Source organism: Medicago truncatula, chromosome 7 (genome assembly GCF_003473485.1).
Source record: "Medicago truncatula cultivar Jemalong A17 chromosome 7, MtrunA17r5.0-ANR, whole genome shotgun sequence".
Taxonomy (NCBI): domain Eukaryota; kingdom Viridiplantae; phylum Streptophyta; class Magnoliopsida; order Fabales; family Fabaceae; genus Medicago; species Medicago truncatula.
In genome coordinates, this window is record NC_053048.1 from 47634762 (window position 1) to 47660627 (window position 25866).

At 33.6% G+C, this 25866-nt stretch overlaps 3 protein-coding genes across 4 annotated transcripts; 2 read left to right on the forward strand and 1 right to left on the reverse strand.

Moving 5' to 3' along the window:
- The first annotated feature begins 1533 nt into the window (after positions 1–1533).
- On the forward strand, positions 1534–8143 carry LOC11430659 (WD repeat-containing protein 20). Of its 2 annotated transcripts, XM_024770541.2 has the most exons (12): positions 1534–1687; positions 1789–2081; positions 2633–2947; positions 3023–3131; positions 3228–3321; positions 4577–4664; positions 4771–4854; positions 5166–5262; positions 5382–5469; positions 5676–5781; positions 5861–5953; positions 7380–8143. In XM_024770541.2, exons 2-12 carry the CDS (start codon positions 1884–1886, stop codon positions 7791–7793), a joined length of 1686 nt encoding a protein of 561 aa, XP_024626309.1. In that variant the 5' UTR covers positions 1534–1687; positions 1789–1883; the 3' UTR covers positions 7794–8143. The 2 variants fall into 2 exon arrangements, with proteins under 2 accessions (XP_024626309.1, XP_003625618.2); XM_003625570.4 differs by lacking the exon at positions 1534–1687 and having other exon boundaries at positions 1710–2081; positions 5838–5953; positions 7380–7578.
- A 3344-nt stretch (positions 8144–11487) lies between these two features.
- Positions 11488–13769, forward strand: LOC11431884 (uncharacterized). Its single transcript, XM_003625572.4, has one exon. It carries the CDS (start codon positions 12068–12070, stop codon positions 13472–13474), a length of 1407 nt encoding a protein of 468 aa, XP_003625620.1. The 5' UTR covers positions 11488–12067; the 3' UTR covers positions 13475–13769.
- Positions 13770–19384: 5615 nt separating this feature from the next.
- On the reverse strand, positions 19385–24685 carry LOC11423275 (probable E3 ubiquitin-protein ligase LOG2). The gene is made up of 3 exons (XM_003625574.4): positions 23913–24685; positions 20038–20533; positions 19385–19771 (listed from the first exon to the last, which is right to left on the reverse strand). Exons 1-3 carry the CDS (start codon positions 24362–24364, stop codon positions 19661–19663), a joined length of 1059 nt encoding a protein of 352 aa, XP_003625622.1. The 5' UTR covers positions 24365–24685; the 3' UTR covers positions 19385–19660.
- Positions 24686–25866: the final 1181 nt, after the last annotated feature.

Here is a 25866-nt window from a genome sequence, read left to right on the forward strand (position 1 = left end):
TTTGACACAAGATACATGGAAAGATAAAGAGGAATTGCTCGGTTGGGTCCGTCGACAAGCAAATAGGGCTGGATTTACGGTTATCATTAGAAGATCTTGTGAAGGTAGAAATGCCATGTTGGTGTTGGTTTGTGAACTGAGCGGCGAGCACAAATTACCGAAGACAAAAGTGTAGCATGAAGCAACGGGATCAAGAAAATGTGTGTGTTTGTTCAAGGTGTGTGAATATGTCGTTAGGGAAAACAATGCTTGGAAGTTGGCTATTCTTAATGGCGTTCACAACCATGAGATGATGCGGTATGTAGTAGGGCACCTTCTTGCAGGAAAATTAATGGAGGACGACAAGAAGATTGTACATGACTTGGCCGATTCTTCGGTGAAACCAAAAAATATTTTGACTAATTTGAAGAAGAAAAGGAAAGAGTGCATCACAAATATCAAGCAAGTCTACAATGAACATCAGAAATTCAAAAAGGCAAAAAGGAGCGACTTGACGAAGATGCAATATCTAATCTCAGAGTTGGAAGAGAATAGATATGTTCATTACGTAAGAGAAAAATCGGAAAGTCAAACCGTTCAAGACATATTTTGGACTCATCCAACATCGGTAAAGTTGTTTAACACTTTTCCGACTATTTTGAGAATGGATTCCACGTACAAAATCAACTTGTATAGAATGCCATTGTTTTAAATAGTTGGAGTCACCTCAACCTATTTGACATATTCGGTTGGTTTTGCATTTATGACGTCGGAGAAGGAGGATAATTTTACTTGGGCTTTGCAAATGTTGCTTAAACTTCTTGAACCAAATAGTGATATGTCTAAGGTGGTAGTGACCGATAGGGACCCGAGTATGATGAAGGCCGTAGCAAATGTTCTTTCCGATAGTAGTGCAATACTTTGTTATTTCCATGTTGGCAAAAATGTTAGATCAAGAATCATCACCGATTGCAAAGTTAAACAAAAATGTTGTTACGCGCCGACGTATTTTTTGGGATATATAATGTAATGACCAATTTTTTGAGTGATATGTAACTAATCTTTAACTAACTAACTAACTAACTAACTATATATATATATATATATATATATATATATATATATATATATATATTTGAGTTTCACATTTATTAGTAATTAATGTACATTACGTGTAATATGTTGCATAATATGGAAAATTTGACGAATTTCAAACAATTATGAAACGTTAACGCATTATTGGTTTTGTGTAATGTTATCGAATAATTAATAACCTATGAAATGTTGATGTTTTGCCGTTTAAAATTATAGGTAAAACATGACAAATTTCCTGGGTTAAATCAGTGCAGATTGCACTGGTTCTGTTAACGACAGTTAACTGACGCTGAGGACAAATATATAAATTACTTGTGTCATTGTGAAGTTTTCCGCATGAAAAACAATTTTGTTTATCCGGGCCTTTGACGTCCAACTCTACGGGCTTGGGTATTTAACACCAGCCAAGGCACACACAACAAAGCACCCTGTCCCTGAGAGCGAAATCTTAGAACACCACTTTACACAACATTTAATCATTTTCTATTGCTACTTTCTAGTTTCTCATCTTCTTAAGTTGAGTTTTACACGACCAAAAAAAAAAAAAACCGAAAATGATGAGATAGAAACTAATTTTCAATTTCAATCGTGACCGTCTATTTCGTTGACTTATGTAATAAGATTTTATTGTCACACCAAAACCATATAACTATATATTTACATCTGAATTTAATTGTAATTTTCTTGTTTTTTCCTATTTGATTTGATCTACAGTGTGGAAAAGAAAAAGAAACGAAAGCGAAAGCGAAGCCATTGTTGAAGTTTTGAAACCCTAACAAAGTGGTAACTGTGATGATCGTTAATCGACGATGATAAATACAACAACAAACGGTAACATGACGGCGGCGTCATCTTCATCTTCATCGGGTCCTACAACAACTACACAGTCGCAACAACAAGGTCTCAAAACCTATTTCAAAACCCCTGAAGGAAGATATAAACTTCAATTCGATAAAACTCATCCTTCTGGTCTTCTTCAATTCAATCATGGCAAAACCGTTTCTATGGTTTGTTTCTCTAATTCAATTCTATTTCATTCATTTTTAGGGTTTTCATGTTTTTGTTATTATTTAGTTCAATTGTTTCTGATTTTCACTCTAATTGCACTTTCTGCATTAAGTTCTGTATGTAATTTTATTCTGCTATATGTTTGGTTTTGCTTTGACAAAAATTGATTTTGTAAAATTGATGTTAGGTAAAAATGAATTGAAGGTAAAGTGGTTTATGATTGGATACATTCATGTAAAAGTGATTTGAATAGTAAATTTGAGTGTTAAAATCAATTCTACAATCGAAAGCTTCAAGTAGAATAAATACTGGAGGCAAAATCAATTTTGCTCGAGAGCAACCAAACATGTCAGAATCAATCTTGGCCCCTATATAAGTGAAACCAAACATACACTTTGTAATAAATTTATAACTTTTTTGCAGAATTGGTTTTGGCATAATTTGTATTACTTTCCATGACAAATTCTAGAGTTTTATTTTATTTTAAATATATTAGGAATTGTGGAGTTAATGGAATTAAATTAATATATTTGTTTCATTGGGTGAGCAGGTAACCCTAGCACATCTGAAGGAGAAGCCGGCGCCTTTGACTCCAACTGCATCGTCTTCGAGTTTTAGTGCGAGCAGTGGAGTACGGTCAGCCGCGGCTAGATTGTTAGGAGGAAGTAATGGAAACCGGGCGCTTAGTTTTGTTGGTGGAAACGGTAGTAGCAAAAGCAATGGTGGAGCCAGTAGGATTGGTTCAATTGGTTCCTCGAGCTTGAGTAGTTCGGTGGCTAATCCAAATTTTGATGGGAAAGGGTCTTACTTGGTGTTCAATGCTGGGGATGCGATTTTGATAAGTGATTTGAATTCTCAAGATAAGGTATACTTGTTAGGTTTTGATGTGTTCTGGTATTTTGGGTTCGCCGCTTCATCCAAGGTTTCTTGTTGTTTGTAGGACCCCATAAAGTCTATCCACTTCAGTAATTCGAATCCCGTGTGCCACGCATTTGATCAGGATGCTAAGGACGGGCATGATTTACTCATAGGGTTGTTCTCTGGCGATGGTAAACGAACGTTGACTGACATTTAAATTTGAATTATCATTTCAGTAGGGGAATTTAAGATTTACGAATTTATTGTTCCTGTGTGTATTATTGCAGTTTACTCGGTGTCACTGAGACAGCAATTACAGGATGTTGGTAAAAAGATTGTTGGGGCCCACCATTACAACAAAGATGGAATTCTCAATAACAGGCAAGATTTTATGATCTCATCTCATGTGATGTTTCAACTATGAGTGACTTGTGTTAGGTTTCTCAAAATTGCTGCATGACCTAAATGTGTATAAATAAATTGACATGTACACGTACTGCTGCCAAAGGGGATTCATTCTCTAATGTGGATTGAATGACTATTGCATACTAGCCTTTTTGTTCTTCTTTAGATTCCTGTTCATTAATTGAGTTTATCGTGTCAATCTATGATAGTAGGTTATAAGGAAAACATATGCCGAGATGGTTGAACTTTAATAACTTTTATAACCTGAATGTCACTCCATAATCAAAATCAATTGGTTATTCATTTATTTATTCTTTTCATAGTAGCTGTTAATAATTAATTGCGTATATGCTGATTATAAGTTATCTATGATAGTTTTCAACAAATGAGCCCGTTTCAAGAGTAAAACAGTTGCTTGTGATGGTAGTGGACACTTTTCTATTATTAACTTTTTCTTCCAAACTTCTATGTTTCCTAAGAGTTCTAGTATCCTGAAGGCTAAAATGGATGTTATATCACTTTGTCTAAACCTGTTGAGATCCTTACCTTGTCGGTAATCTCTCTGTTATATGAATGAAGGTTTGAATATACCCGTGATTTGGCTATCCGTGTCATTTAATGTAGAGGGAACTATGTTGGCCTTGTAGATATATACATACAACTTCTTGATGTTTAAACTGAAACCTGTAGTGCTTGATTAACCTTCAAAATCTTGTATTAATGGTTTTGGTATTCAATATTTTTTCAGTCAGCCTTGCTTTTTTTAGATTTTATTTAAGAAGAACTTTCAATATGAATGCTGATTGTCATTAACATTTTTGTTAAAATGGTTATGCTTGCCGACAATTTATTATTCTTAAATCTCGTGATTTATTATGGATAGGGGTTTCGATCAAATCCAGAAGCTTGTTAGTTGTTAGGTTAGATAAAAGCTAGGAATCAAGCCAAACATTAGCAGTTGATGTTTCTAGTCAATGGAAAATTTAATTAAATTGTTATACAAGAATACATCTGGTTTTATCTGGGTAAAGTATGTGAATGTTGATGTCATTGTCTTCTATGGTTATAATTCATGGGATTAATTAGTGGAGAAGTTAGACGCCGTTTCTCTAAATTGTTATGTTTTATTAATTTCTCTAGGTTCCCTGTAGAACTTTAATGTATTGCAATGTTACTATGTCAAAAACACTAATTGTAATCTATCTTGATTGATGCATTTTGATTTAAACAGTCGTTGTACATGTATTTCTTGGGTGCCTGGAGGTGATGGTGCTTTTGTTGTTGCTCATGCTGATGGGAATTTGTACGTATATGAAAAGGCAAGACTCAGTTATCAAGAAAGAAGCTAGGTTTATGGTTAACTTATTTTGATCTTTTTTATGGTATTTAGAAGCTAAACTATTTACCTTTTCTTTCCTATTTCAGAATAAAGATGGTGCCGGCGAGTCTTCATTCCCAATCCTTAAAGATCAAACTCTGTTTTCTGTTGCTCATGCACGGTACAGTAAGGTAATGAGTTTGATGCTCATTTGGTTTCTTGACAAAGTGCTGATATGCTACTTCTATCTATGTTTTGTGGTCCTATCTTTTATAATCTTGTTGTAGTTAAATTCATACTTATTAGTAATGATTGTCTAGTTCTTGAATTTTGCACCAATCTCGCTGGTCATTTGATTGATTGCTCCAATAACACATTTAAGTCATATATATATTTTTGGATTAAATAACCTGTATTGTTTGTACTTCTGGAGAGTTATTTCGTATTATATTATATATACTCTATCATATTGTTTTTTTTCTAAAAAAATTGACTTTTGCAGAGTAATCCAATAGCCAGATGGCATATATGCCAGGGTTCGATTAACAGTATTTCTTTCTCAGCAGATGGTGCATACTTGGCAACTGTTGGACGAGATGGTACGTGTTTTACATATTGCCATTCTCATTGTATGTTATGCATGTTATTTCTACCTATTTATTTTTCTTTGCAAAAAAGTTAAACAGAATCTTGGATTTATTTTACTTAATGCATCCAGGTTACTTGCGAGTGTTCGATTATACAAAAGAACACCTTGTATGCGGTGGGAAAAGTTATTATGGTGGTTTATTATGTTGTGCTTGGAGGTGAGATATGTTTGGTTTTAGTCAATTTATTAGAGATTGGCATATTTGGATTTGCTTCCGACTTTCTCACTCTAGAACTTGTAAAACAATGATGCTTAGCTAAGTTATTGTACACTAGCTTGTTATTATCTTCTTTTTTACTTTTTAAAATATTTCATTTAAACTTTTGAGAAAACAATACCATCACAAAAACTCTGTTTTGGCAGCATGGACGGAAAGTATATTTTGACGGGAGGAGAAGACGATTTAGTTCAAGTTTGGAGCATGGAAGATCGCAAAGTTGTTGCATGGGGTGAGGGACATAACTCATGGGTAAGTTGCTTGGTAATTTTGAGTTGGCAAATTATCCTACCATAATGTTGATTTAGTTTATGTCAAATGCTGTGATCAGGTCAGTGGAGTGGCTTTTGATTCATATTGGTCATCACCAAATTCAAATGACAATGGAGAGACAATTACATATCGATTTGGTTCAGTTGGTCAGGTACTCGGACAAATGTTTTCACTATATTTTTCATGTGTCTGTGTAGATCCGGCTCTCTGCTTAAAATCTTCTAAATGATTTACATCCTATTGGCCTTTGTTATGGTTGACAGATGGAAATAAAACTGCTGTATCTGCTTGCTTAGAAGTTGACTGATTAGTTGATAGTTTTAATTTTGAATGTGTTGATAGAGTGGTACAGTGGGAAATATTCAGATTCAGTCATGTTTTTCAAATGTTGGGTCTTTGACTGGTTTTTGATGAAACAGGCGTATCAATAACATGCCTAGTAAGGCACCATGGAAACTGAAATAAAAATTACTCCCTCCGTTTCAAAATGAGTGTCACTTTAGCAAAAATAATTTGTTTCAAAATGAATGTCATTCTCACTTTTCAATGTACTACTCCCTCCCTCCGGTCCTAAATATAAGAGAAGAATCTTTTTTTAGGTTCATTGAATAATCAATGTATTTAGACTATAATGTAATCTAAATACATCATTTATTCAATGAACCTAAAAAAAGAATCTTCTCTTATATGGACCGGAGGGAGTATTATTTACTTTTTTCCAATAGTACCCTTAATTATTATTATGCATACAACTTTCAAAGTGTCATTTTCTACTTTAATTTATAATGATGAGAAATGCACCAATAGTTAACAAGGTTGTTTTAGTAAAAGTGTCATATCTTTAGACAACATTATTGTATTTCTTAATATGTGTGTAACAACCTTAAACGACTTTCATTTTGAAACGGAGGGAGTATTTGATTTAGGAAGACTTGAATAGATATTTTACCAGACACAGTATCTTAGTTTGATGGTTTAGCAGCTTTCATATGATGATGTTAGGAAATTTTAATTCCTTACGGTACGTTGGAATTGAGGACTTGGAAGACTTTGGGCAGGGGAGGGGGTAATGTTCGTTTTCGGTTTAGAGAGTTTTATATACAATACTGTTTTCAAAATTATAAGTTATTTAATTAGAAGGTTGATGCTTGAAGTAAAAATGTATTCCTCTTTCTTTTCCCCAAAACCCTTCATTCAAACACACTCTTAGAGTATGTACTCCACCAAATTTATAAAAAAAAAGTGTTTTACCAAAATAAGATAATGCTTTGATGCATGGTAGTATTATTTATGAAACTTGATGTAGGTAAGACAGTTGAATCCCTTTCGTTCCCAACCAATTTGGAGAGGGAAAAGGCTTTACTGTCTGTAGCTTCATTTATAATATGTTATGCTGTGGTGTTGAAAGGAAGTATGATTATAATCAGTTGCCAGAGACTGTTATTGTTTGGGGATCTGTCGAATCGTCAATTTTTTTTTAAACAACATTGTTCTACAAAAAATCCCAACTTTTTTATAGTATATGGATATGTGCCAAACTTACTTTATGCATGGAACTAAGATGTTTTGTTGGTCAGGATACACAATTGCTTCTATGGGAACTGGAAATGGACGAGATTGTAGTGCCCTTGAGGCGAGGTCCCCCTGGTGGATCCCCAACATTTGGATCCCCAACTTTTAGTGCTGGAAGCCAGTCTTCGCATTGGGACAATGCAGTCCCGTTGGGTACCTTACAGCCTGCTCCAAGTATGCGGGATGTTCCGAAAATCTCTCCGCTGGTAGCTCACCGTGTGCATACCGAGCCACTTTCTAGCTTAATATTTACCCAAGAATCTGTACTCACAGCCTGCCGGGAGGGGCACATTAAAATCTGGACGAGACCTGGTGTAGCTGAGAGCCAGCCAAGCAACTCCGAAACCTTGTTAGCAACTAGTCTCAAGGAGAAGCCTTCACTTTCTAGCAAGATCAGCAATTCTATCTACAAACAATAACCAAATCTTAATCTAAAGAGAGTTTTAAGCATTTTTTTTTTATGGTTTGTTGATCTTTTACCTGGCTGGTTTAGTTTTAACATCTTGATTTAAGTAAAGATGAACCAGCTGGTTTATTGTATATTCAGTTATTAACGGATGAGCATGCCATTGATAGAACTATAAGAGGATGGGAGAGAGAGTTCTCTCCAACCGCCTCCTGTAATTACAGAACGGCTGTTACTAGGATATCTGATTAGTGATTACAGGAATAATGTGAAATTGGTCCTTGGAGATCGGTACTTTTGAAGTGCATACATACAAGCCATTATTTATTGTTCTTGTATACTAAGCAACTTGTATTGCATAAATCTGGGGAGTGAGCTATGTGTCCTTGTATACTGTTAATGCATGCCCTAAAATGTGATTGAATATATAATATCTCGTGATATCAGAATTGCAAAAACAAAAAAAAATGTTAAATATGATTTTTTATCACTGATGTTGGACAAATTCAATCTTTCTCTATAAAATCATTATTTGTTTTTAGTGCTTGCATTTAGAATGTGTTTTTAGTTATTACCAGTCTTTTATCACCGGTGTAGTAGTACACGCGGTTTAGTATTTTGGAGACTGAAAATTAGGAATTTTTTAAGATTAGAAACAATTTTTGCCAGTATTTTAGAAATCTAAGGTGCTGTTACTGTCATTGGTGATGTTAGCAGGACTTTGGAAGGGGTGGGCAATATTCAAGAACACTACTTCCACTATCTAAATAGTCTCTTGCTGTCATTAGTGGACACATGTAATTATTTGCCCAAATTTGACTAGTATCTAAGTACTAGTAGGTTTGCTCTCACAATCAAAAAATATAAGTTAGCTTATTTGGTTTGAATTTATATATCACTTTCATTCTCCAGAAAACCATTATGTTTCTGATTCAAAATAGAAAATATAAAACAAGGGGGCTCATAGTTTTTTATTTTAAGCAATAGTTGCAACTATATAGAAATTCACTGATTTAAGCATCAGCTCACGATATCATTATCTTATGAATGATAGCTAGTACGATGAAACGACATATCTATGTGCATATGTGATACGTCCATTATTTCACTTCAGTTACTTAGCTGGTGTCAACAACGGATGATTTGAAACTGGTAGGAGCTCATGTAACACCATGCATATCAAGTATTGAGTGAACACGTTCATGTCATCTTCAAAAACTCAGTCCCTCAAAGAGTTGGATCTTTGAGAGGTCTCGAGTAGGTGAACCATTGTTCTCGTAAGCAATAGCGTTGTTGGCCATAATTAATTTTTGAGACTGTTTGCATTGATGGCGACAATCAAACAACAAACACCAAAGCGATGCGAGTAGAAAAATGGTCGTAAATTTTGGAATTGAGAGATCAAATTTGTAGATTTAAAATTAGAGGAAGAAAATCATAAATGAGAAAAAAATATGATGTATTTAAGCCTTAATTTTTTTAACAGTATATGATACAAAATGTGTGTCTTATGGAGTCCAAAAAGAAGACTTCCAAATTGTAGTTGAAGTCAGCTATGAAAAATTATTGCACTGTCGTTATATCATCATGGGTGGGGGCAATCTTCGTATGACAATTCAATGAAAGCATTTCTTATGACCGTTATATGACAAACTGCGTATATTTAGTTGAGGAATACTAGCAACACATATTCTAACACATATTTTTTAATATTATTTTATTAGTTAAAATTTATATGAGATCCACCAAATCATGCAGATCCATATAAGTTTGGTGGATCCCATGTGAATTTTAACCAATAAAAAATAGTGTTTTAAAAAGTGTATGTTAGAATGTGTGTTTCTAGTTAGTTTATGTAAACTAAAATATTTATCACCCTACCTTTGCCGATGCCATATTGAATGATTGAACATAATGTAGTACTAGTAGATCAATTCCCAATTGAATGCATTTTGATTTTTGGCAAACAATGAACCCGTACTTATACAACGCACCGACGGACTGAACCAATGGAAGAGTCGCAGGTGTATGTAGACATATGTTATCTTGAATTTTATGATAAAGATAGTGTATTTATTTTTGATGAAAAATACTCCCTTCGTCCCAAATTAATTGAGTCAAAAATTCATTTCGCACGTATTAAGAAAAATTTATAAATGAAGGAGAGAGAAAAATAATTTTAGTGTACTTGTTAAATATTGGTGTTTTCTCCACTATCATAAATGTAAAATGAATTATATTGAATTGGGAATGATAAAAGTGGTATTAACTAGAGTTATAAAAGAAAAAAAATAATTAATATTGTATTAAAAAGTGAAACGACTCGATTATTTTAGGACTTTTTTTTGTTGTTGTAAATGACTCAGTTATTATAGGTTCATAATTGAATAGATGAATATTTTTTTCTCATAATTGATAGTGCATTTGTTTTTTATGAGGAAAAAAAAACTCATCTATTCAATCATGAATGATATATATTTGCGAATAAAAATTATCTCTAAATACCAACCATAGATTTATTCAAGGGACAAGGGATTTAGACATCCTAATCAAGTAGTAAAGAGTTCAATTTTTTGATTCATACGTAAGAAAACAAATCGATTTAGATAACTTGGTTTTGAGCCCGTAAACGGGTTCGCTGCGTTGCGCCCATGACAAGAGTTCATTTTGTTAGAATTGATTAGAGTCGTATCTTTTTTCTGTTTTTATCAAGATGTATCCCCAATTGAGTTATTTCTAGGTCAGGTCTAATGTTCACTCAACTTTGTACCTCTTTTCTTTTATGTTAGTTTATCAACTGAATTATACTTTTTAATTATATTGAAGTGCAATCATTATATTAAGTTATCATGTTCAATCCCTTATTGGTTTAACAAATCAAATATATCCTTAAATTTGATCATTATATTAAGTTATGGGTTAAATATGTCTTTTGTCCCTATAAATATACAAATTTTTCGTTTTAATCTCTCTAAAATTTTCTCTTAATTTTTAATCCCTATAAAATTTTCAACCATTACTTATGGTCCTTATATTTAAGTAAATTTTTGTATTTTTTTAATGAAATTGTGCAGAAATGTATAGAATATTGTAAAAATCTCTCCAAAAAAATTAGAACTTTTTAACACAACATGAATTATATATGATTTTTTAGATTTTTTTCGGTTAAAAATTCATATTTAATTATGTTTTTTTAAAAAAATTTAATTTTTAGAGAGAGATTTTTACATTATTCTACACATTTCATAGGAAAAGTACAAAAATTAACTTAAAAATAGGGACTAAAAATAATGATTGAAAATTTTATAGAGACTAAAAATTGAAAGAAAATTTTATAGGACTAAAACGAAAAATTGATTTACTTATAAGATCACAAACATATTTAACCCTAAATTATATAACAACTTATGTGTAAAATTAGCCATAAAAACACATGTAATTTTTATTTGAAAAGACATGTGTAAAATTATTCAGGGTAATTTTATTTTATCTATTCGATAACGTGGAAATTACTTTTTTTTCTTTCTACTTCTTCCGTTTTAAAATGAGTGTCACTCTAGATAAAAAATTTATTTTAAAATAAATGTCACTTTACATTTACAATACAACTTTAATTTTTTTTTTATGACACGACATAATCTGAAAGTGAATCATAAGATTACTTCATAAGCTTAATCGTTGGTAATTTTTTACTAGTGGAAAAAGTGGTAGAAGGTTCGATAAAATGCCACGCAAGTTAGAGATCCCACCTTAGCTGGCTACTATCCCTCCCTCCCAACAGCATCAGTAATATCGCATCTGTCAGTCAGTCCTATATCTTCCTTTTCTTTCTTCCCTCTCACTCACATCACATCACATGCTTCACTTCCTTCTTCTTTTACTTCTTTCCTTTCAGATCTAAACACCCATTTTCAAACCAAAAACCTTTTAATAATTTTCACATCAAATCAAACCCAGAATTTGAAGAATGAAATGAAGTAGTTTCTATCTTGTAAAGTTTTCACAATGATGGGTTTCAACCCATCATCCAAAATGGGTACCAAAAACTTGCATGAAACTTCAAACAAGAAAAGAGTTCCAACAAGAGTCTGGTTAAGCTTCCAAATATCAATGGCTGTCCTCGTGGGTGGAAATCATACTTCATCTAGGTTTTGTACTCGCTAAATTCTTCTCTCATTCTCTCTCTGGCTTTTCAATTTCCCCCTCTCTCTCTAAATTTCTCAAAAATCTTGTCTTTTTTGACTAATTCAAACAACCCTTCTGTTCTAATCTCTTGCAAAAAAATTCATGGATACGAAGATCCTGAATTTCCAGATCCTTAATGGGTCAACGATTCGACGCTTGTTCTTTCGATCAATCGTGCTTGCAGCTACCATTTCAATGATTGCGCTTCTTCGCGCTTTATCAAACTATGATTTGGAAAGTTTTGCATCAAATTTGAACTGTTTTGCATATTTAGAAAACAACGTCACTTCAAACCCCACTTCGTATTTCTTTCAGAATCGAATCTGGGGTTCCATGAATTGCGAAAAAGACGTTAACTTGACAGTGAATGTGGTCACTGAGTTAATGGGTAAGCAGTTTTTGAACTGTGAAGCAAATACCCTTTGTGTTGGTGAAGGTTCTTCAATGGCTGTTAAAGCAATGAAACAGTTGGGCTTTTCAACTGTTAGTGGTGTTTATACCAACCGTTTTTTCTCCCTCAAGATGAAGAATATCGTTTATGAGCTAGATTATCAAGATTCTTCATTTGATTTCGTTTTGTCTAGGGACCTTGATAAGGTTTCTGTCCCTGCTTTGCTTGTTCTTGAGGTTGAACGTGTTCTTAAGCCTAATGGAATTGGTGCACTTCTCGTTCGTGCTAAAAGTTCACATCACAATGATTTGATTAGATCAGCTACACCAGTTTCATCATTGTTGAGATCTTCTAGTGTTGTTCATGTTGATTCTGTTGATGATGACCTTAACCTTGTTGTTTTCAAGAAAAGATCCGAAAATGCAACAACTTTTTTCAATCATAATCAGTATAGTTTGCCTGCTGATTGTCCTAGTTTGACATTAACCAAACCTCTCATAGATCTGATGGAACCTCTTGTGAGTGAAAAACCATATATCACGACGCCGATGCCGGTTTCATATTTGCCTAAGTTTGTAGATGTTTCTACTAGGAAGAGGTTGGTTTATATTGATATTGGGGTAGGAGAGCTTTTGAATGCAAATGTTAGTGATTGGTTCATACCTTCATATCCTATTGATCAGAAAGCTTTCAATGTGTATTTTGTTCACTACAACACTTCTATAATGTTGTCTTATGTGAAAAGACCTGGTATCACGTTTGTTTATCACCCTGGATTAGCCGGTAAGGTCGCTGATGCGGCTGATAATGTCGGAGACGAACAGCTGGATCCTTTTGTTGGGGAGGAAGAGTTTGATTTCCTTGCTTGGTTCAAAGAAACTGTGCAATATGCTGATTTTGTTGTACTGAAGATGAATGCAGGAGAAGTTGAACTCAAGTTCTTATCTGATGTATTTGACAGTGGAGCTATATGCTTCGTTGATGAATTGTTTCTAAGATGTCCTGAGAAAGAAGACGGTGATAAAACTAATGCCTTGACAAAGAAGGAAAATTGCATGGAGATTTACACTAGTCTCAGAAGCAGTGGTGTGTATGTGCATCAATTGTGGGGAGACTAAATTGCATACAAGACTAAACCTTGGGTGTTCAGCCTTAGGTGATTATGGTGTGATAATAAATTATGTGTGCTTATTAGAACTTTTATGTGTTTGATGTATTTGGACTATAGTCCAATTATCTTGTGTGTTGTTGTATGTTAGTTAAGGTTATGTAGGATGCTATGAACATCCCAGTGCTTTATGGTTTGGTGCTTAAGACTAAAATAAACAACCATTGTTGTTGTGGTTTGCTAGTAAAATATGTGTGGATTGTTTGAGGAAGTTGTTAAGTTATTTTAATTGGTGATTGGTTTGAGTTGTTGACATTTAAAAATTGGCTTGATCTTGACAGACAAATAGAAAGCCATAGAAAATTAGTAATAGAAAAGAATGATCCAATTTGTGATTGGATCTATAATCATTGCCATACTTGAATCATATTGTTGCCACGCCACTAAAATTAACAAAAAGTATAGTTCATTGTATCTTGAACAGACAAATCTTTATGTTCATCCCCCACACTTGATTTTTATAATTTAAAAATCTTAATGTTTGTTGACAGTAAAACAGTGGTTGAAAGCAAAACTGAACCTTCCCATTTTCAGATTTGAGATAATAGAAGGGAATCTAAAAAGTTTGGTTGTACTATATAAGGAAAGACAACTACTTGCTAGCAAAGGCACGAAAAGTGTTTATATAAAAACTGAACCTTAATTATAAACACGATTGATTTCAATAATAATTTTTTTTTTTTACACGATTTTAATAATAATTATAAATCTAGATTTATTGCATTCATTCAATTCATCTTTACACATCACGGACTTAGTTAAGAGTCATAGTCAACAATTCAACATCAGGGAGCTCTTAAATCCGTCGCTTTATGGCAACGTGCACCTCCGTTCAATTAATTTTTTCACATGCTGTTAATACTAATAATAGTTGACAAATGCTAACAATGCTCTAAAAACACTCTTTACAAATTTTAAATAATACTACTTTCAGTTTCAATTTTTTTCTTTTTTGGTGGGCGGGTTTGAACCCCGGACCTTGCATATTTTATGCACTGTCCAAACCAACTGAGTTAAGCTCACGAGGACTTTCATTTTCAATTATAACATAAGCGAGTTTTTATTTTTTAGATTCATTTTGTTGTAATTGATTCAAAATTGATATTGAAGTTTGTCAAAATTTCGTGGCAAAAAGGGGAGGCATCGTTGCACGATTTGAAGATAATGTTTGTACTGTGATGTGTACTAACGTGAAATCGTGGCACGATACCTCATAACTTGTGCTCTATATAGAACTTCATTCTTCATGTTATAAGTAGGACTTAAAGAGAGATAAACTTAGAGAATCAAAGGAGGTAACTTTAGGGTTGAGTGTCTTTGGTGAAAGGTTATTAGGTTGGGAACCATTTGTGAACACCTTGGGTTAGTGAAATCATTGCGCCTCTTGTTCATGGGAAGAGATCGGAAAATCAGTATAAATTAGACTTTTTCTTGAAGAACTTGTTGAAGCTAATTCTCGTTACCATTTTGTATCTCTTTGTAAAGAATTCGTTGATAGTGAAACAAAGTGATCACTCTCCCCTAGAGTATGTCATTGTTGGACCGAACTGAGTAAATATTTTTTGGTGTGTTTGTTTCTTTTCTCTCTATATCTTTTGCTTGTGGTTTTGTGTTTTACACTTGGGTCCTAGATTAAACCTAGGTCTGTTATTATTGTTGTTGCTTGAGAATACTTTGATATTTGTTACTACTTTCCTTTTGCTCCACACATCTAAGTTTCGTTGGTGAATTCACAACACATTCTTAACACGTATGAAATAAATAAAACGATTTATAATTTAGGACGGATGAAATAAGCTTTTATAAAAACTTACGTATTCAATGCATAGATAAATAATTTCTTAACATCCAGAAGTCCTAGCTCAACTGGCAAAATGCCGAATTTGTTAGGCCGGATGTCATGACCAGGGTTCGAACCCTGGTACCTCCACTTGTGTGTGTGAGTTTATAATGACTTTGCCATTTCGTCTATCTACAAAAAAAAAATAAAAATTCTTAACTTAAAATCATTAAAAAATATTCTTAGACCATTGGTTAACAAGACTTAATAATTTACGTCCTACATTTTGATATGCGACTAATCATGATTTGGAAGTATGAAACTGAGTTTTTTTTTTTTCTTGGTACAAAAACTGTCTTGTTTTTTAAAAGTAATTGTGTCTGATACGAACCACATTTATAATCTATTTGATTGATTACACAAAAAATGCAAAAAATGGACATTGTGCAAACGTAATTTTTTTTTTTTGAGGATTCAAAAGTAAAACTTATAACAGCCCAATTTGTGCATGAAAATATATTGTAAATTGTAATTTTTAAAAACATATGAAATGATTTTATTACAATTATTAAAAATATATAAATTTAATTTATATGCATGTCAACGTAAAATATTTTATAAGTATGAAACCCAAATATGCAGTATGAGTGCAATACAATACTGATAAATGAATAAATAAAATTTAGGATACCATACAACCTAGGTACATTATAAAATTTTTATAAAAAAAAGTTAAATCTTTTTTTTTTTTAAAAAAGAAATTACATCCTTGTAAAGAAAAACACATTGATAATTCTTCTTATTACTCCTAATTATAATATCATTTTTCACTTTTTCTTTATTCCTTATAGTTAAGATAATTATCAAAATTCCACATGCATTGATGATTTCTTTACAAAAATGACTTTAATTTACCATTGAAGAATGTAAATTATTTTTGTCTCTGTTATGATATCAAGACGATTCTCTGAAGAAGAGGTTGAAATTAACAGAACTTGGGGAAAAAACTATGACTAAAGCTCTTGCTACTTGCTAGATATATCACATATTTTGGTAAATTGACTACTGTACCTTTTGTATCTTTATCACACCAATACATTACACAATTAACAAATCATTCATTTCATCACTTATTTTGATTATTGTAGCAATTGCCACAACGAATAATAGAGGATGTTTTTAACCCAACCACAGACTCCATTATGGTAATTGGGCAGCCACATGATAACTGTAGTACTTGAACTTTCGGTCAAACATAGATTTAAAAAGTATTTTGTATACATTTGCAAACGAAAACAATTTTTTTGAAGAAGGGTGACAAACTTATATTTACATTCTTTAAATCTCCATGTTTTACAAAAGTTAAAATTATGCATGGTGGTATATTAGATGTTGTGTAATACTATTTTCTTAATGGTACTACATTAATACCAGTACTTAATTAAGCAGTTCCATGTTCTATGTATTTGTTCAAAGGTTAACTATCGACGAGGATTGCTGTTGACATATTGAAGAGGGCTAAGACACACCAGTATATTACTTAAATGCCCCCTCAGCAGTTAACTGCCGCCGAAATTAACCGACGGCAGGTAACTTCCGAAATCCAATTTAATCCATCGGCACTTAATCATACCTTCATTTTCTTAGATACTTCTTCTTCTAAAAGTGCTGCATATGCGGCAATTTGGGTACTTCTTCTCACAAAATTCATTCTTCCTTTGCTGAGCATACACATCCACTAACAAATACTCAATTACATCATAATCTCCTGTTCTCACTCGATTCATCCTTTATGAGATGCATTTCATTTTATTTTTCTCAATATTTTCTTTCTAAATTCATATCAAGAACTTCCCTCTCACACCCAATTTCTTTAATCTATGTTCATCTTCGTTTCTCTAATTAATCTTCATCCATTATTATCTCAACAATCTCACTGTTGTTTTTCTATGTAAAAAGGCACAAAAGTAGAAGTAGAAAGAGAAGAATGAAGAACAACAAATGAGAGATTGAACTATAACTTCCAATAAGAAGAAAGTGAGTGAGAAACGGTACTATATAATGCAAAGAACCTTTAAACCACTGGATCTAGAAAAGCAAAATAAATAAATGATGGAACTCCAAAGAAACAAATGAACCGTACTGCACATGCAGCACTTTTAGAAGAAGAAGCATCGAAGAAAATGAAGGTATAATTTCCTCGGCACTTAAGTGCCGATGGATTAAATTGGATTTTGGCAGTTAATTGTCGAGGAGACATTTGAGTAATTTACTGTGTGTCTTAGGCTCTTAGCCCTCATCAATGTGTCAACAACAATCCTCAAAGCATAATGGGGCAAAGTTGCATTACTGAATTTTAAGGCTTATTTGATCCAATGGTCCCTCAAATAATTTCAAGTTTTCATTTTGGTCCCACATTTCCCTCATATTTTCCTCCGTATACTAAATAAATCCTGACGGTTAACTTTAACCCAAATGATGTCTATGGTGGACCAACCTTAAGAGTGGTCCACCATAGATTCTATTAATATTTTTAATTTAAACCGTTTGATCTTTTTTATTAAAAGATAATTGTTAGATCATGAATGTCTATTGTATCTTCCTGTGAGTCAACAACACTTAACTTTTTTTCCCATTTCTTCATCTTCATTCCTCTCATCTTTATCATCTTCTTCATACAAACTCATCAATCTTCAAACTCAACCCAGAAAATCCAGCAAATCATTAAAAAACAAAATTAAAAAAGATCCTCTTAGTTGACTATTAACATGAAAATTGATGTAAAGTCCTCTTAGTTGAAAATTATTTGAAGCCAATCATTGGACATTGACATATCGGCCCCCAAACATCACAATTCATGAAGTTAAAGAAAAAGAAACTATATAGATAAAGCAATAACAACAAACATTACAGATGAATGATCTTGGTGCTTCAAGCCGAACTTGGATGCAAAATGGATACTTAGCTGAAGTGGAATGGAATAGAATCTATCAACAGTAATTGACCACTATCAAGACAATAATTATAAACTTGATTCAGTAATGGAATAGGACATGACATGATATACTTAGTTTAAAAAGTGACAGAAGAAAACAACAGAGAGTGTGTGAGAATGGGAACTCGTCGTCGAAGGAGAACCGAAGAAGAATCAGCTTCTTCTGACGGTGAAGATGGCAGCGCAACCACCAACGAAACCAAAACGGCGAAAACTGACGGTGACGAAGGTGTTGCCGTTTCTGGTTCATCATCACATTACGAACAGATTAGGGAAACATCACCATTAAAAATGATGAAGTGGATTCGATTTTGGAGAAGGAGAGAAGAGGGAACTTGAAGGAGAGGATGAATGGAGGAAGAGGAACTGAGGAACCCTAATTTCTGGGTTTTGGATTGCAAAGAAGAAGAGGAAGAAGATGGAAGTTCAGTTTTGGATATGAAGAAGAAAGGGGTAAATCGGTAATTACCCACATGTTTGGTCTCATTAAGGGCAAAACAGTCCATTCACGTGTGAAAATCTAACGGTCCCTTTTAAGATAAATAGATCGAACGATTAAAATTAACAAAAAAATTAATAAGATCTACGATGGATCACTTTTAAGGTTGGTCCACCATGGTTATTTGGAGTTAAAGTAAACAGTCGGGATATATTTGACAAACAGAGGAAAATATGAGGGAGCAAAACGTACGTTTTATTAATTATGGAACCAAAATGAAAACATGAAATTAAATAAGGGATCAAACGATCTAATAAGCCGAATTTTAAATATGAATAGATCTTGAACATCCATTATTTTAATATTATATTGTACCGTGAAAAGCAGGTCATGGACGGTACATGACTTGATATGATATGGTCATCCACCCTAGACTGAGCCTTTTAAAGGGGTATCACACTACGAGCAACCACCAGATTCAATCCTCCATTTGAACTATCGTAAGACACAATTTATTTTACAGTCGGTCTTTACCTTGGAGATAGGGTGTAGAGATTTGGAATTTTTTCCCCATCCAAACTATACGTATGACTCTCGCAGAATTGTTGGATAATGGATATCATTTTATTTTTGGGCAAAAAGTTCATTAAAAAAAGTGATCCCAAGAGAAAATTGAAGCAATCTAAAAGTAACGACAAACAAGCTTGTTTGAGGCATTGTCGTGTACAATAAGTCTGTAGCTGATTTTAGACCAAGTGTCATATAAATTCCATTCCCCTTCTCTCTTTTTTCCCCTCATTGAAAATACCAGAATAAATGAGGGAGAAACCATAAAAAATGAAAAGAAAGCAGGGGTAAGTATAAGTATAATTATTACAGTTGGGCTGTACAGGAAGTTTATGGAATTAACAGTATATTTTGTTCACTCCTCAGTCCCTACTTTTATCTCCAAAAGCCTCTCAACTGGTTGTCTGCAAATCGGGCATCTATTTGTCTGGAATCTCAATACCTTTGCACATCCACTACACATGCACTGCAAAAAGAGTAGAAATTCAGCCAAAGTATGTCACAGACTCAGACCAAATAAGTAATTTTCAGCAGTTAAATTTGCAAAACTATCATGAGTTTGTTTAGAACCTAAAACTGAAATTGTTTCAAAAGAAGGTAAAGGTTATTTTTATAAACAAGAAATTCACCAAGATTGGTCATAATATTGATTGGTATTGATGACAACCATCAGTATCAATAAATCAACTAATCAAAGAAAAATTTCAACTCAAAATTGGATGCTGAATATACCATATGTCGGCAGGGGTGAACAATTGTGTCGCGAGGTTCTGACAAGCAGATCACACACTCTTTTCCTTGTTCATTGTCATCCACGTCACTCTCCACTGAGTTTCCAATACCATATATCTCCTGCAGCTCATACCGCATTCCATTCACTGACAAGATCTGCTTAACAACTTTTACCCGGAATTCTCCTTTTTCCTTCTCAAACACCGCTTGAGTTATCTGAGAGTTTGGTTTACTAGATGTCTCAGTTTCATTTGATCCATCATGATTATCGGATGATGCATCTGCCTTCACTGCTAGAGGGTAAACATCCACGTCACCCACCTTTACTAAATCTGACTCCTCAAACATTGAAAAGTTAATACCAGTTCCAGCTTGCTGTCTAAACTTCTGTCCAAGACCTTGCTGGAATTGTACAGTCACAGGTGCAAGATGGGTTTCCTTGGTCGGTGTGAGGATGCAGCCTTCATCTTCTTTTGCAAAGAAAAATATGGTGATGCTGTCAAAAAGATGCAAGTAAATAAAACCTTCAGAACAACTAAATGAAGAACTAAAGTAAAGATATCCACATCCATAACCATCATTATGATTTTATGACAATCACTCACACTCACACATGGCAATTAGCATCAAAAAAATAATAAGCACTAAACTGACATGCATTTATCTGCTTCCAGCTTACATAATGCTCCTTAATATGGGAGAGCAAAGAGCAATAAGTACTTATAACTAAATCTATCAATTAATCCCCAAGCAAACACTCACTTGTTAGTTTTAAGGATGCGGGTCAGGGGGCTTTGTAGCTCCATCTCAAAAAAATTCACATTATGAAGACTGAAGACTCACAAGAGAATTTTTTTGGCAAAATAAACCTCCTAGAAAATGAGAAAACGATAAAAAAAAAAAAAAGAGAGTGAAAAATGGTCAGATAGAATGACCTTGTTGGAGCTAGATTCAACTCGGTTGATCTAGATTTCAACAGATCAGAATTGGGTTCTCACTCACTACTCATTGGCATATTGAGTTCATTGCAAACTTTCAATAATAGGTCTGGTTATAGGTTTGTGACATCGTTTATGCTATGAACCAAGGTTGAGATGGCTATCACTATCTTACCATATATATATGTGCGTTGTATCTTGATTTGATACAAAACTGAAATCAATTGCTACAAACCCTAGTGTGTATCTATTTTGGACATGAATCATATCTTGAACATGCTGCTATACATAATTCTATGTTGTTAATCTCATATAGCGGCGTGGAGTGCTGAACCCCAAAACTGCTATAGCCTATAGCAGATGGCTGCTTTTGCAAGACTAAGAAACAGTGTACAAACTAAAATAAATCTCAACAAGATACAAAATACACAAAAATAGCAAAATACGGAAAATTAAAGGAGCAGTCATACTTAATAACTATAATGAACTTTTTGGTGGGCTAGTTTGGCTTAAGAAAAATAAAAATATAATGAACTTCGGTCAATGTTAAAAAAAAAACATGAACAACAACAATAAAGGAAACAAGAATAACAGAGTAAAGAAAACCAACAGAACAGAGCAGCATCCTTCGTGCATAGAAGGAGAGGAAAGCAACAGAACAGAGAATGACACTTCATGCAGAAGGAAAAAAATGAGGCTTCGTATGGAAGCTCTCACAGGACGAAGAAGGATGTGTCGCACGGAGAAGAAGAAAGTTTTTTTTTCTTCCTTAAACGTGTTTGCAAAGAATTAATAAATAAATTGGCCATTTAATTTTTTTACAAGACCGATATGCCCCAAACAGAGCATTTAAAATAGGGTTAATTCAGGGATTTCAGATGGAAACCCTAATAGCGCCTGGGAAACTCACGAACAGGGCGTGATTTCGGTGCTATGCACGGCCATGATAGCCACGACTCTTTAATGCGCATCGCTGGATGAACGTGTCACCCGCGATTGTCCGCTATAGCGGTGCGATTGACAACATAGACATTGTTACATTAAAAAGATCTATAACTTGTATATATACATAATATAATAGGATTAATCAAATATACTTTAACATTCCAGCTTCCTTGACAAAGTAAGTAGCAAAATATTTCAAAGTTCTAAACAAGTATGTTTACAGTTTTCTATGTTAGAATGCGTTAAATTGGAAATTGTACTTTTATAATGAAGGAGGAAATCGGCATATGAAAAAAAAAATCAAGATCTAACCAATTATAAATGCTCACAATGTTAGACAATTAAGATACATATATAGGAAAGGAAACAAAACAAGGTAGAGCCTTTCCAGCCCAACTCACACACAATCTCACTAGTCACTCCCCCCTTTAATCAAGAAAAAAAACTAGCCCCTTCTTTCTCCAATCAGCCGCCACCTCCTCCATCCCTTCCAAACTCGCCCTTCACTGCAACTCACCAACCAACTTAATACAAACACTAATTCCTATAAGCACACAAACTTGCCTTTTTCTCTCCCTTTAGCTACCCTCTCCACTTCTTACTCTCCATCTTCTCTTTAGTAGTCACCTTTCACTTAGACTTTTTAGCGTACTTTTACGTCTAATTACACCTTTCCATTCAATTAGCTTACTTGGCCATATGCTTGTCATTATGAGTGATTCAAATTTGAATGAGTCCATATTATAAGTTCAAGAGAGTTTACAAAACGACTCTAATAGTGATTCAACTCAATTTACTTACTTTGAAACATAAACTCGAACAAAGTTTATCTTATGACTCTACAAGTGAGTTTGACAACCACGCATTCATATCATCCTCAAACATGCGATTCTATGCATATCTATGAGCCGATGTGAGTTCAGAGTTTACATAGAAATGATTTGGAAGTGAGTTAACTTAACTTTGATACCTAAAGTCGTAAACTCTGGCTATTCAATGAGTTGACATGATGAAATATAAAGTCACTATTTTTTGCTACTACTTAGCGCTATTTTTAGTAATCGGGATGAATAAAATTAGCACCATAGTCTTTCCAATGGTTTTATTTGCCAAAATTAAGACTATAATTAAGCAGGATTTTCCAACAATATCTTTTGTCATTCAAATTGTCGTAATTGGGCCACGTCATCTAGAGATACGACATTTGTAGTGCTTATAAAGCTATAAGACTACGTGGATGTTTGCTTCCACGCCAAGTAGCTAGCTTACTGTGCGATAAACATAAAACTACAACATGTAGCTTCATTCTTGACACATGTCAAATGCCGACGCAGTTCCAAAAACTTGCTTAGACAGTCCTCACATTATGAACTGATTTTATAGGGTTTAGTAGGCCCTAACCCTAACTTCTATGAGATATTAAGGGTAGAAAAGGAAGTTAATTCAAAATCAAAGATCATGCTAGTTATGGTAAACCACCCCCGAATACCGCCAACAGCATAAAACCCTAAAACAGACTGCCAAACTATATTGGAGGTAACCACTTCCTCTTTTAACATGCCTCCCCATCCATTCTTAAACAAAACAGACAAGACGAATAACTATATCTCTAACTCTTATTTTGAAACCATTAATAAAATCCTCAAGTAACATTTGGGACGTGAACAAAACGGAACCAAACATTACCGATTATTCTGTCTTTTATCGATCTACAATCTTAATCAAACCAAAACATATATATCATTTTCTCAACCTCATATCCTGTCCACTCCTATTCTAGTGTCCTACCATACCACCTGTAAACTTTAAGCCAATGTCCACACAAGAAAAACCGCGTCTTTGAAACACTTAGCTAAACACAAAAATATAAAAAGAGGGTGTCATCAAAATCACAAAACACTAAAAAGACATCAACAATCAAAAAACCAAAACACCAAAATAATGCATTGATCAATGATCATATTCATTCACGAAACAAGAAGAAAAACTAACCTCCCAGAAACAGCAGCATCAAAGGTAAACGAAACAAGAAAAAAACCAGGATTTTCCTCATCAGGCGAAATGACAATGGTCTCCTTCTTAATATTAACATCATTTCTAATAGTAACAGCTTTCTGGTGCTCAACAAAAGGTGCAGGTTGATTGACCACAGGTCCACAAGGGTAATACCGAGAAACCCAAGCAGGATCCATATGAGGATGAGGATGAGGATGGGGGTGATGATGATGAGGCATAGGTATGGGTGGTGGATAATAACCAGGGTAATGATATTGAGGATAATGCATGGGTGGGTTAGGGTACGGTGCGGCACCAGGGTAGACGAATTGATGAGGTGCGATTTCGGGTTGTGGTGTTACAGGAGGTGGTGGTGGTGGGTGAGTTCGTCGGGAAGCGGTGGCGTGTCGACGACGGTTGTGGGCGCCGGTGCTTGAGATATTACCCATTGATAGATGAAAACCCTAATTTTGAAATGATGATCGTTATTGCTGCATAGGTTGTGGTTTTGTAGAAAGAGCAGAAAAGGAATAATAATAATGAAATTGAATTAATTAATTAATGTAAAGGAAGAAAGGAATATAGAAATAGGGTTTTTTACTTTCTTTCTGTTGGGATGATGATGGTGGTTGCGTATATTTCAACTCAGGAGAAACGCCATTGATGAATTGAGCACTTTTTCATTATTTTTTAATTAATTAATTGAATATTATTATGTTGTTGAGTGTTTTACAGTTATGATTTTCCAACGAGGCACTACTTTACGCGCCACTTATATTGCAATAAAATGATGCTTTAGATTAGTTATACTTATCAATTTGCGTCCGTCTATGGGGATCTGGGACTGCCCAACTAAATTAGGTATTAGTTTTTTTTTTTTTTTTTTTTTTTTTTTTTTTTAAGGATAAGTTATCCCTTCGGTCTCATAATACATGACACAGTTGACCCTATTACATATACCAATGCATAATTTTGAGCTTCAATATATCTTGAATAATATATTAGAAAAAATTATGAAAATTTGATATTTTGAAAATACTCATTGAGACGAATCTAACGACATCTTCTATAAGATTATTTATCTTTGTATATTAGTAGAAAAATATGGTCAGAGTAAGTTAGATCAAAATTGCACATTTTCAAATAGATCATCTATTACGGGACGGAAGAAGTAGGTATCCGTTAATGTTTCGGATTTTTCTATTTTTTAATAATAAAATAAGATAAGATTTTAAAATTGCGCACAATAGAAAAATTCTTAAAATTATTATAAACAACATTTGATAGATCTATGTAGTAAGGGAATTGAGCCTCAGTATGGAGAAATTTTAGTTGAGATGAAAGAATCTACATTATATGTCTCACAAATTTTTCGATGAAGATTAATTATTGTTAAATGATGGTGGAGATTTCATACCTATAATATGGTAACAAAATACAATAGATTTTAATATCTTCTTTATTAAAAAAAAAAATGAAAATATTATTAAAAATCTAACGTTGCATGAGATATGACATGAACATGTATTTATAAGTGAGAGTTATTTTCATCTTATAAGTCAATTTTATAAAGTTGAATCAATTAAACCAAAATTTTATGATGGCATTCAAAGCCTACTCAGATGCAACCATACACCGTGTATCCAGTGGACCCATTGTCCTTCAGATTGATCTTTTTTTTTTTGGGCAAATTGTATTTCAACTCCAATTTGTCTCTCTCTTCGTTGCCTCCATCCTATGAAGTTCCGATACCTGACACGATATCGATACGGGAAAATTTTCAAAATTCCCGATACAATACAGCCTCGATACGTTATTAAAAAATTAAATTTAAAATTAATAGTATAAGTGCACAATGTATAAACATAACTAAAAATGATGATAAACAAACATTCACATTAATGAAATGATCAAAACAAGTGACAATTACATATTTTTTCCGCACAAATTA